The sequence below is a fragment of the Carassius auratus genome, chromosome 25 (genome assembly GCF_003368295.1).
Source record: "Carassius auratus strain Wakin chromosome 25, ASM336829v1, whole genome shotgun sequence".
Taxonomy (NCBI): Eukaryota; Metazoa; Chordata; class Actinopteri; order Cypriniformes; family Cyprinidae; genus Carassius; species Carassius auratus.
Window position 1 is genome coordinate 23,086,127 of NC_039267.1, and position 12,473 is coordinate 23,098,599.

Below are 12,473 nucleotides of genomic sequence, written 5' to 3' on the forward strand. Positions count from 1 at the left end.
GTCTAGAGGGTATTTAATAGGTCATTATTCAGCTAATCTGAGGTTTATATTAAATTTACATCCATAATACAGCGTTAATATATTCTGCTCAAGCACGTGCATTAAGTTTGCCACAAAAGGCACAGGCAGAAGTAGCCTAATAACTGTGAAAAAGGAAACAGTTTATTTATTTAATAATAAACAAATGTTTTCTTGTCGGCTGCAAGATGAAATTCACAATGCTTGCGCATGTAGAGAGAAGCGCAACCTTCACATATTGCATAATGCTTTCGTATTGAATTGATTCTTTTAAAAGACAATTTAAGCTTTCTGTAGATCTATTTCACATGTCTGTGAGACACCACAATTTTCAGTTATATCATTATCAGGAAAAAATTAACATGAACGAGAGGACGCCTCACTGTCATGCATGCGCATTAATAATTTTTGCGATTTGAAACACTTGAATATAAATAATAACTCACATTTTGACTATGCATTACAAAGTAAATATTTTTTTTTTTACATGCAGTCATCCAAAATAAAACCAAACAAGATTTTTAATGAAGATAAAATTCAGCATCGTGCCCGCCACAAATCTTGTACTGATATTTTACGTAATAATATACAAACATGCATTTAAATTCGGCTGCAATTTACTTATTATTATTTTATTTTTATTTTTTTACTCAAATTATATGAAAGCAAGTAAAGAAGACTCAATGAACTTCACTAAAATCACTGAAGTTGTCAATTAATGAAGCTCTTTTTTACATTGTGAGCATTTTATTACAATGAGAGAACTTGAGTTTAAACAAGTTTTTATTTTTTATTAATCCGTCCATCTTTACAGTTTCAATGATTTAGATAAATCGTGCAAGTTTCATTTCTTCGTTTTTTTATTTTTATAATTAGGCCTAAATAATGGGAGCAAAATTATACAGGGCCTCATGTTTTACTAAAATAAAGAATATAATTTATAAAACAGCAAGCCTAGCTCACTAAAATAGGCTACCACTTTTAATGCTCCGATGCAAAGTAAACCACAATTTACTTTTATATAAATAATACTGCACACTATTTAAATGTGTCAAATCTAAAATATGATGTAGAGAAATATTGTATATTCACTGGCACATAGGCTTGACAATTATTTATATGCTTGAATTCATTCTATAAAACGGACATGTCTTCATAAGGATTAAAGGTTCATTTGTGAATTTTAAATAATGTAATTAGCCTCCATTGTTTTTTATTTTATTTTACCTGACTGCAGTGTCAAATGTAACACATCAGTGAGGCAAAGCTGATGGCTATTCGCGGAAATGTGCTTTGATCCGCTTGTTTGATAACCTGGTGGTTAAAGCACCACCCAGCGGTCAAAAGCTGTAAATGTGCTTTGCAGACACGGCAGTGGCAGCAGCAGCGGCGGCAGCACAGGCGGCAGTAGAACCATGATTTTGGATTGCCATCTACTGTACATATAGTCAGTACCCAGTGTACTATTAGACATACTTACAGTTAGCACTACACATTATATGCAATACTGTATGTATATACATGCAATTTCCACTACAAATTATACACTATACACAGTATGTACATAGTCTACATTTTGCAACATATAGCGTATAAACTAAGCTACATTGCAACAGATTGTACTTGAACTGGATACAGAAAATGTCATGGATGTACATTGGATGGTATACAGTGGTAGCAGGTAGATTTCTTCCTAAGGGCAGGAAAGAGAGCAGTCTGTGGGATGGTGGCTGGAGTCACTGATGATCCTCCAGGCTATCCTTATACACTGCCTGAGGTAGATGTCCTGGAGGGAGGGAAACTAGCCTCCAACAATGTGACTGGCAGTTCACATGACCCTTTTCAGAGCTTTGAGGTTGCCAACGGTGCCATTTTCAAACCAGGCAGTGATGCAGTACATCAGGATGCTCTCTATAGTGAAAGTATAGAATGTTCTGAGGATGCTGGGGCTCATTACAAACTTCCCCAGCCATCTCAGGAAGAAGAGGCGTTAATGTGCCTTCTTCAGCACTGCGTCAGTGTGTGTAGACCAGGTGAGATCCTCACAGATGTTAATGCCGAGGAAATTAAAGATGCTTACCCGCCCCACAGGTGTCCTCTGCTCTGTGTCCTGAAATCCAACACCAGTTCCTTGGTCTTGTCGATGTTGAGTGAGAGGTGGTTCTCCTGTCACCAGTTAGCTTAGCGGTCCTGAAAGGCTTGCTATATCCAAGGAGGTCTCCTGCTGAGTAGACACTCTCTTGAGGCCAATGAGGTGGTCCCTCCTCTTGAAAGAGAGTCTGGGTTTTAGAGCCAGTACTTCATCGTTCTGAAGAAGGATGGGGGGTTACATCTGATTTTAGATACGTGTTTGTAAAACCACTCCGTTATGTGACTCAAGTTCAGAATGCTCACACTCAAACAGGTTATGTCTCAAATCAGGTCTGAGTACTGGTTTGTGATGATAGATCTGAAGGGCACATTATTCCATATAAACATCCTTCCTCAACATAGGAAATTCCTATGTTTGCTTTTGGAGTAAACCAATATTGGGTTCTTCCATTTGGTCTGGCACACACACCCCACACTTTCACCAAGTGTGCGGATGATGCTCTTGCTCCTCTGTGGCTCCAGGGCATCTGCATACAGAATTACCTCGACAATTGGTTGATACTAGCTCAGTCAAAACAGGTAACTGTTTGGCAATTGAGATGTCATTCTCACTCACATGAAAGAGTTGGGGATAATACTAAATGCAAAGAAAAGTGTGCTTTTCTCCAGTAGAGGGGACCACATATCTGGGTGTAGTGTGGAACTCAAGCATGCTGCAGGCACCTTTGTCTTCTGTTCAGGTTGAGTCGATCTTCACAGCAGTCAAGAGAGTGAGAGAATGCTAGTCACTCACTGTGAAGCAGTTCCAGAAAATGTCAAGTGCTTCTGTCTTAGTGGTACATGATTTCACACTAGACAGGCAGTTTTCAGTATGGTGGCATGGGCATACTCATTCCCCAAAGTGTTTTGACGCAGCTCAAGTTGCTGAAGGGGAACATCTCTAGGTTGCATATGAAACCCTGGTTCCCAGAAGGAATGAGATGCTGCTTTGCATTACCATACTCCCTGCATCCCTGTGAGGGACTTGCTTCAACTATCAGAATCTAATGCTAAAATAATTTACCGAAAACGCTTGTAATTAGTGTCAAGGCTGGAGTACACCAGATGAATTTTCACCAGATTTTTGTCAAATTGCAATGCAGATCGGTTTATAAATGTCGAGGAACATGCAAGTCATAGAATCATAACAACAACTAAGGCAGACTCCTATACATCCATGCTTTTTTTATTCTGAGCTGTCTTCGTTTGAATGTCTGGCATTTAGTTGTAAGCCCCCCTTCCCAATGACAGTATTACTAATTTACAGACCTCCCAAAACAAACACCGGTTTCAACTCTGAGTTACAAAATTTTCTTATTAATTATAAATACTTGGAGATTTTAATATACATGTCAACAACTCCACTTGTCACTTTGCCTCAGAATTTGCCTCAGCTACTGGAATGCCTTAACCTCAGATAACATGTCGATGTCCCTACACATATTAAGATGTGTCCCTACACACATAAAGGGAAGTCATGGCCTAATGGTTAGAGGGTTGGACTCCCAATCGAAGGGTTGTGAGTTCGAGTCTCGGGCCGGCAGGAATTGTGGGTGGGGGGAGTGCATGTACAGTTCTCTCTCCACCCTCAATACCACGACTTAGGTGCCCTTGAGCAAGGCACTGAACCCCCAACTGCTCCCTGGGCGCCGCAGCATAAATGGCTGCCCACTGCTCCGGGTGTGTGTGTTCACTGCTCTGTGTGTGTGCACTTCGGATGGGTTAAATGCAGAGCACAAATTCTGAGTATGGGTCACCATACTTGGCCGAATGTCACGTCACTTTTTTTTTTTTTTAAGGGGAACACTCTGGACTTCTTGATTACTCTCTAGTTCCACCAACTGTTTATGATCTGGGTGTATCTGACCATAAGGTCATTTCCATGGAGCTGCCTGTTCTCTGTTCCTATACTAAACCAAAGCATGTAATGCGTTTTAGAAACCTTAAAAATATAAACACAGAAAACCTGACTTTAAGCCTATCACCATGATTATAAAGCAGTCCCTCCAGTCTGGTCATGTCCCCCCTGCTCTTAAAATGACTATAACCCTATGATCCTAAATCTCCTGTTTATTATAGGCTCATATCCATGTTTCTGGTTTTGACCCCTGCTTGGACTGTTTATTCTTTGGATTAACCCTAATAAATGACATACCCGCATTTGGATCTCTCTCCGTGTGTTCCTATATCCCGGCCGTGACATTCCAGACCTCCCAGCAGAGCAGATTCCTCCAGAGTGGAAGAATTTGGTCAACCATGGCCCATTCAAATCTGACACATGAATACTAAAGGAGAGATAATGGCTTCTGGGCATTATTGGGATGGATCAGGTTGGTGAAGGTGGGAAAGAATGTCTGCTTTTTAAATAGGCTACAAAAATGTAATAAACATTAAATCAACAAAACATTATTTAGTCAAGAGAAGTATGGATTTATCTGTCTTTTGTTGTTTGTAGTGATATTTTGTTTATGAAAGTATCGTACTTTTTGAAAAAAATCTTTAAGGTGAACGAATCATTCTCATTCACATAGTCCATTGACTCATATTTCTCGTTCTGAAATTCCTCCCTCCACAGCAAGGCGGCACTATTAGCAGTGAACGGTTTCATCCTGTCAAACTATTACTCAAACTCGAGCCAATAGCCTTTGAGTAAGAGATGTGATGTAGCATGTGATTTGTTGAATGTAGTGAATGAATACACCCTTCATACCCTTCACTGAACAAGTTTTGTTTGAGTCTGAAGGAGATCGAGATATCTTCTCATTCGTGAACGAAATGAATGAACTGGTACATGTCATTTGTGAACAAGCTGAATGAACTGGTACATCTCATTTGTGAATGAAATGAATGAGAGTATCCTGGGTCAGTCAGCCATTTAACATTTAAATGCAAACAGCAGATACAAAGCGCAGTTATAGGTACTGTGCACATACGCTTGTTTTTTACCATTTACCATCTAGAACATAACTCCACGTTTAATCCCAGATTTATTAATGTGAATATGTTATATATGTACTGTCTGACCAAACCATTAAAATGTTAATTATGCAAGAAAACCTTGTGCTTTGTTTATCTGAACAACTTATTTAGTATATTTATTTAATGCAATTATGCACACATTTTAATAAATCCAAACAAATTTTTGTAACATTTGAATACGTTTGTTGAATTAAATTAATTAGTGAAATAACATAAGACTTTTTTTTTTTTTTTTGCAATCTGCTTGCATATTTGTGTAATATGAAGAAATGGTCACTGAACGAATCAGTGAACGAATCTGAACAAATCATTTTTGTGAACGAACTGAAAAACTCAATTTGTTGGAGTCTCTTGAAAGAATCAACATTTCCACCACTAGTTGTTTGATTAACATTATTGACAGACGGCACAGCTTTATAAGGTTGCTGCTGTCACAAGAACTATTTCATGGATCCAATACTAATACAAATGCATTTTCTTTCACAACTTTTTACATTAACTAAAGAAAAAACTGACAATGATGATACATTATTGATGTATTTGGCCACTTAAGCGCAACAAACTCAATTTGACCGCAGCGTGCACTTTGGATGTGCCTGTGAGTGCACAGAAAAGCACATCTGGAGTACCAAATGGCTTAAAAAGGCATGCAGATATAACAGAATCAAATAAAATCTGTTACACTAGCTTGCTCTATTCTTTTCTATTTTAACAGTTTCTTTTTTTCCATTTATTATATTATTTAAAAATACTATTGATACGTGTACTGCATTAAGCTAACTGATACTTGTTATAGCACTTGTATACCAATGCTCTTTTGTTGATTTTGATTGCTTCCATTGTCCACATTTGTAAGTTACTTTGGATAAAATCATCTTCTAAATGACTAAATGTAAAATACACACGCATATAGAGGCAACAATACAGTTATAGATTAAATATAATTAATATAGATTAAACGATCTACAATGCATGAGTGTTAATAAACAACAGTATAAATAAATGACCTCTTACATGGCATTGCTACAATAATTTAATGAATGGATAAAATATAATGTTAGACATCTAATAGTTTTCCTCAACAATTACCAAAACTTTAAATTAAGATATACCTGATTGATCGCATGAACAATTAAAGGGGTCCTATTATGATTTTTCACTTTTTCAACTATAGTTGTTATGTTGCTGTTGGAGTATAAAAAGCTCTGCAAAGTTACAAAGCTCAAAGTCCACTTCAGGAGGAAATATTTTAACAGAAATCACTTTTCAGAAATTACAATGAACGACCCATTTGGACTACCAACAAAAATGTTACGGGATTTGTGATATCACAAATATTGATGAATGGGACGAGACCTGTATGAGTTGCACTAGAGAATGGCAACAGAGACACTCTAGCTTTCCGAAGGCATACGAAATTTTGCGCTCAATATTTACACTGAAACTCACATTTACAGCATGCGGCTATGGTACGGAGCATGACATTTCCCGACCAGGTGCCGATTGATGCCAATCACAACACACACTGGCCCAGCTAACAAATCACAGCACATTTCAGAAGGTGGGCCTCCATTTAATGCAGGAACCATTTGAGCATTCATTTGAGCATTATAGGACCCCTTTAAATAGATTTAGCCTACTGTAAATCTGTGTATGGATAGAATGCCGTGAGTAATGTCTAGATAAGGGCTTAGTGAAATTATTTTTTGTGAAAATTTTTCACTTTTCTTTCTTTTTTTTGCCTGTAGCTCAAAATATGCCTGTGTCTCACACTGTAAAAGTAATTAGTTACTCAGCAAAGTAACTGTGACGTTATTTTTTATGTTCTATAACACTATTACGTCCTATAACATCTTTAATATAAAAGATGTTTATATTAACTGATTGAAGAATAAAAACACTTAAGTATTTTAGAAAATGTTGTATTTATTTGAACTCCATAGATTGCAGCCTGCCATATGATATGCATAGAAATAAAAAAATAGAATTCAAGTACAAAATTAAGACAAACTTAAACTTGGGTAAAAAGAAACAGAGCCTGGCCATTAGTCCAAATCTCTGTAACTGTATTTTAGGCCTAAAGTTACTGCACAATAAAGAGAACACTTTCCAACTCTTATGGTGCGTTCACACCAGATGCGAATAGAGCATCTGGCGCAAGTGATTTCAATGTTAAATCGATGCAAAGACGCGAATAGACAACCTCCGAAAATAGGCGAAACACATTTTTTAAATAAACCGCATATTTGAGTTTAAAACAACTACATTCTCGCATGAAATACTTTTAAAACTACATTTCATGACATGATAAGAGTAATATTTAGAAAATTATCTGAATAAAAACGGTGCTTGAAAATGCTGCGTGAATTCAACAGGCAAAAGTCCGGCCATGACGCAAATTCGCGTCTGTTGTGAAGTTAACTTGACACGCGAGTGAATCGTATGAACTCAAAATGTTCAAGCGTCCAACTACACGCGAATAGCGCGATTTATTCGCGCAAGTCACGTCTGTTTTGAACACAGCATTGCATATTCAGTAAAGTAACATGTTAGCATGTGTTGATGTGAGGTGGTTCATAAGATTTGAGTTGCTTGAGGCAGACATGGATAAAGTCTTTTTCCCTGGGCATAGCATGGCATGCCATTATCGCTGATGCCGTCTTGTGTTTAGTGGTTGTCAGAGCGTGCAGTGAAACAGCGTTTGCAGGGCACCGCCCACCCAGCCAATCATCATCGTATTTGCAACGGTGTCAGGCAGCTGATGTGTAGCCACTAGCCAAAGCATGACACTTCGCGCTTTATTCAACCAAATTGTAGTGACGCGAGACTTTACATTCTCAGTAAAAATAACAGCGTTGCAACGATGGGAAAATCAATTAATTACATTACTCCGTTACTGAAAATTAAACTGTTAGTAACGCTGTTATACTTAAACGTTGTTACTCCCAACACTGACTAATTTATAAAGTAAGGCAACCAACCTCTGGAAGTCAAAGTCAATGGTGGAATGTTTTGCCTGCAGGAGAGCCCATAGACACCAGAAAATATGAGCCACCTAGGGGGAAAAAATGAAATAGTCTTAGATTGGAAAATGTACAAATATGGCAACAACTAATTATCTAGCCCATTAACAATTAATTCACCCACCATTATAATAGTTTATAATGCACACTACTAAAGCTTGCAACATCCATTCTCTGATCCACCTCAATCTCTTCACCATGGTGAAACAGTGGCTCTCCTCCGAGTCCCTACCTTCCCAGTTTCACACTCTGCCTCTCAGGATCTACTCAGACACCTTGCGGAACAAACTTGTATTGGCCACTTGAATACATAATCTTGTACTTTCTGCCACTACTGTCCAGACCATAAACCTATTTAAGGAGCATAAACTGGTAATTTGAGAGCTTTGCCCTCATGCTCAACTCTCTCTTTAACAGTGCATGTCAGTACAACAACTGTATTACTGCTGCCACTGCAGAGATGCACCAACTCATGCTCCAAAATTCCCTCATTTGTGAACAAAACCACAACATACTTTAACATCTCAACACTGGGAAGCAAGCAGTCCCTACCCGAAGGGGGCAAAACACGGTTTTCTGGCTCATTCTCATCGCTTCACACCCGGCCACATACTAAGTAAGCGCTGAAGTTCACAGCCTTATTGGGAATTGGTACATTAGGACAACATGTATAAGAAGGAACACACTATCTCATCCTCTTTATAAACCCCACCCACCCATTTACCAATTACCAAGCACTTTCCTAATCTTTCCCTGATTTCCACCCAGAGTTTTAATTATCTCTGGCTGAACCTCATCGACCCCTGGAGCCTTGCAATTTCACATCTTTTAACTAGCTCAGTGACTTTTGGCTGGTCCAGGATTCCTCCAAATCCTCTCTGACCCTCGTGATGTGTTTGGGTTTCCTGGGTCTGTCCGGCAGTCTCCCCTGTCGTTTGACATCTCTGCTCCTCTGTTTAGACAAGTGTCCAGAATATATGGCCACAGATTCAATGGTAATTTTCAAAAACCAGCGACCTTTGGCCTAAAGTTTTCTGGTACTCATTTAATTATGAATCACCTTATGTTCCAAAAGAGGAAAAACTGCATAACTGTGGTTCTCTGATAACAGAAGTCCCATATTACAGATGTATATCTGTACAATTGCATATTAGCATTCATATCACTTGCATTTTAAATGTTTATTAATACCGATAAAGCACATTTTGATGTCTAATTCTGGCCCTATTCTAGATCCCTAATTCCTATACCATACGTAAACTTAAAAACTACCTTACTAACTATAAATGACCAATACATGAGTAGCACTTGCTCAACTTAGACATAACTACAGTTCCCCTTTAAGGGAACTGGCTCTGCATCAGAATACTTTGGGAATGTGTCTGCGTGACCACATCATGAAGCATGTGTGAAATCAGTCCAATAAAGTGGTGAGACGGCACAGGTGGGTGGACTTAGAAACCAGGAATCCTAAATCTGCATCTGGTATAAACAGCATTACTGTCACAAAATACTTGGGAAAACATAGAAGATCCATGTTCAGTTTATTGTAGTCCTACACAGTAATCCGAAAACAAGGGCAAAAGGTAATCCAACACAGGTAACACAAAAATAAAAATTAAAAGAACACAAGGTAACAGAGCTCCATATTCCAGCAACAAAAGACAAAAACCACATGACATAAATACAGGTGAGCATAGTACCTTATTTACACATAGCTGAGGGTAATGGAACAATCATGAGTGCAAAGGTTGATGGTAACTTTAATCACTGCACTTTAAGATCTGTTCCCCCTAAATTTAATCAAAATGTCTCCTACACTACAAGTGGACATAAAACATTAGACCACGTTTATACTAATGTGACTGGTGCCCACAAAGTCACACCCCTCCCCCATCAGGGTCAGTCTGACCACCTCTCTTTCTTCCTGCTCCCCGAGTATACCCTGGTCATCAAATGTTTGAAACCTACAATAAGGACTTTTAAAATCTGGCTGGAAGGTGCTGACTCCACTCTCCAACATCAATTCCAGCACACTGGAGTGAGTTTGCTGCCCAGGCCACCAAAACTCTCAGATTAACATTGACACTTACACCAACTCTGTCCTGGAGCACATCAACAGATGTGTGGGCTGAGTGACCACACACAAAAAAATTTAAAATTTTTTCAGCATATGTGGCAAAGCATACAATCTATCACAGACTGCAAACCACCTAACTCTGTGCCCCCCTCCAGCTCTGCCTCCCTCTCTGACGAGCTCAACCACTTTTATGCTTGTTTTGATCAAAATAATAAGATCTCACTAAAAGCTGAGCATCATCCCAGTGAACTGCCTCTCACACTCTCCACATCAGATGTTTACCATACTCTGCATAAGGTGAATGCACGGAAAGCAGCTGGCCCTGAAGGAATACCTGGTTGTGTGCTAAAAACCTGTGTGGAGCAGCTGGCTGAGGTCTTCACGGACATTTTCAATCTGTCCCTGGCCCAAACTACTGTTCCCGCTATCTTCAAAACCTCCACCATCGTACCAGTACTGAAACGCTCCGCTCCACTCCACTCCACTGTCCCTAACGACTTCTGTCCGGTTGCCCTCACCCCCATCATTGTCAAGTGCTTTGAGAAACTAGTTGCATCCCACTTAAAATCCCGTCTCCCTGCTTCACTAGACCCATTCAAATTTGCCTATCGACACAATAGGTCAACAGAGGACGCCATCTCAACGGCACTTCACTCTGCCCTCACCCACCTGGACAGTCAAAACACATGTGAGAATGCTGTTCATAATCTTCAGTTCGGCATTTAATACAGTAATCCCCTCCAAGCTGATCTCCAAGCTCAGCCAGCTTGGAATCCGTATGCCCATTCTGATAAACAGACCTTTTGGAAGATTTTTATTAATAAGATTTTAATCAAGTATTATCAATGTGAATCTAGCCATTTTTGTTGCTAGTTATTATTCCATTATAATCCTATAGGTTAAGTATAGAAATAAATATGCCTATGGGGCTAAATTGTACAGACCAGCTGAGAAACATGTTGTCACAGTGTCTGGGTTGTGTTCCCTGGGGTTCCACTAGATGTCCTCCTTTCTCATGGTGTCTGTCACCAGATCACTTCCTGTTCCCTTATTTGGTCACCTTCCCCCTTGTTATGTAATTGATTGTTCCCCACCTGTCTCCTGTTCCCTCATTATCCTTCTGTGTATTTATACCCGGTCTGTCTGAGTCTGTGTTACGGAGTCCTTGTTTAATGTTTGATAGTTATTCATGTCCATCGCTTCTTGTCTTGCCTTGCCTTGTCTTGCCTTGCCTTGCCTTGTCTTCGTGTCTTGTTTATGTTGGTTTTGGATATTCTGGTTTTGACCCTGCCTGGACTGTTTACCCAGCGGTATGTCGTTTTTCCGTTCCCCAGCCAAGATGGCGGAGAGGCGAGCCAAGTATCTGAGGTTAACCGCCCTCCTCCAAGAGGGCAATGAAGTGGGTGCCCTGGCTCAGGTGTTCTGGCCGAGGGCATGGGCTACAATGATACGGCCCTTAAAGACTATTTTAATGGCGGGCTGGATGATCCAGTGTCTCTGGAGGAGATGGCGCAGTTAGAGACACTGGAATTCTGGGAATTCGTGCGCTACCTGCAGCATCGGTGTCGGTGGGATGCCCCAGCCACTCCTGTCTCTTCCGCCGGGGTGGTTTTCAACCCAGCACCACTGCCCAGGATGGCTACCAGCCAAGCGCCACAGCACAAGATGGCCGCTAACCCAGTGCCAATGCCCAAATTGGCCACAGGTCCAGCGCCACCGCACAAGATGGCCGCCAGCCCAGCACTACAGCAAATGGCCGCTAACCCGGCGCCAAGGCCCATGATGGCCGCTAGCCCAGCGCCACAGCACAAGATAGCCACCAGCCCAGCGCCACAGCACAAGATGGCCACCAGCCCAGCGCCACAGCACAAGATGACCGCCAGCCCAGCGCCACAGCACAAGATGGCCGACTCAACGCCTGAGTCTCCAAACAAGGTGCCCGATGCTGTTCCGGAGGCCGAGGCGGTACCCGATGCTGTTCTGGAGGCCGAGGCGGTGCCCGATGCTGTTCCGGAGGCCGAGGCGGTGCCCGATGCTGTTCCGGAGGCCGAGCCCGATGCTGTTCCGGAGGCTGTGCCCAAAGCCGAGGCGCCTCAGGTCTCCACAGGCAGTCCTGAGTCGAGTCAGGTTCCCGTGAACTCTCCAGAGTTGAATCAGGTTCCCGTGAACTCTCCGGAGTCAAGCCAGGTTCCATTGGACTCTCCGGAGTCGAGTCAGGTTCCGGTGGCCTCTCCGGAGTCGAG

General features: G+C 40.8%; 1 protein-coding gene across 3 annotated transcripts in view; it reads right to left on the reverse strand.

Annotated features, from left to right (window-relative positions):
* Positions 1-12,473, reverse strand: part of zgc:113516 (ETNK_euk domain-containing protein) — an 84,365-nt gene that overhangs the window by 3,702 nt on the left and 68,190 nt on the right. Inside the window, exons 7-8 of one of the 3 annotated variants that reach the window (XM_026203184.1) lie at positions 8,109-8,182; positions 4,304-4,433 (exon numbers count right to left, since the gene is read on the reverse strand). The exons of 1 other annotated variant lie outside the window; for it this stretch is intronic. In XM_026203184.1, the coding sequence (XP_026058969.1) occupies positions 4,304-4,433; positions 8,109-8,182 (204 nt within the window). The remainder of the gene's footprint in view (positions 1-4,303; positions 4,434-8,108; positions 8,183-12,473) is intronic. One more of the 3 variants, XM_026203185.1, reaches the window with a different exon arrangement.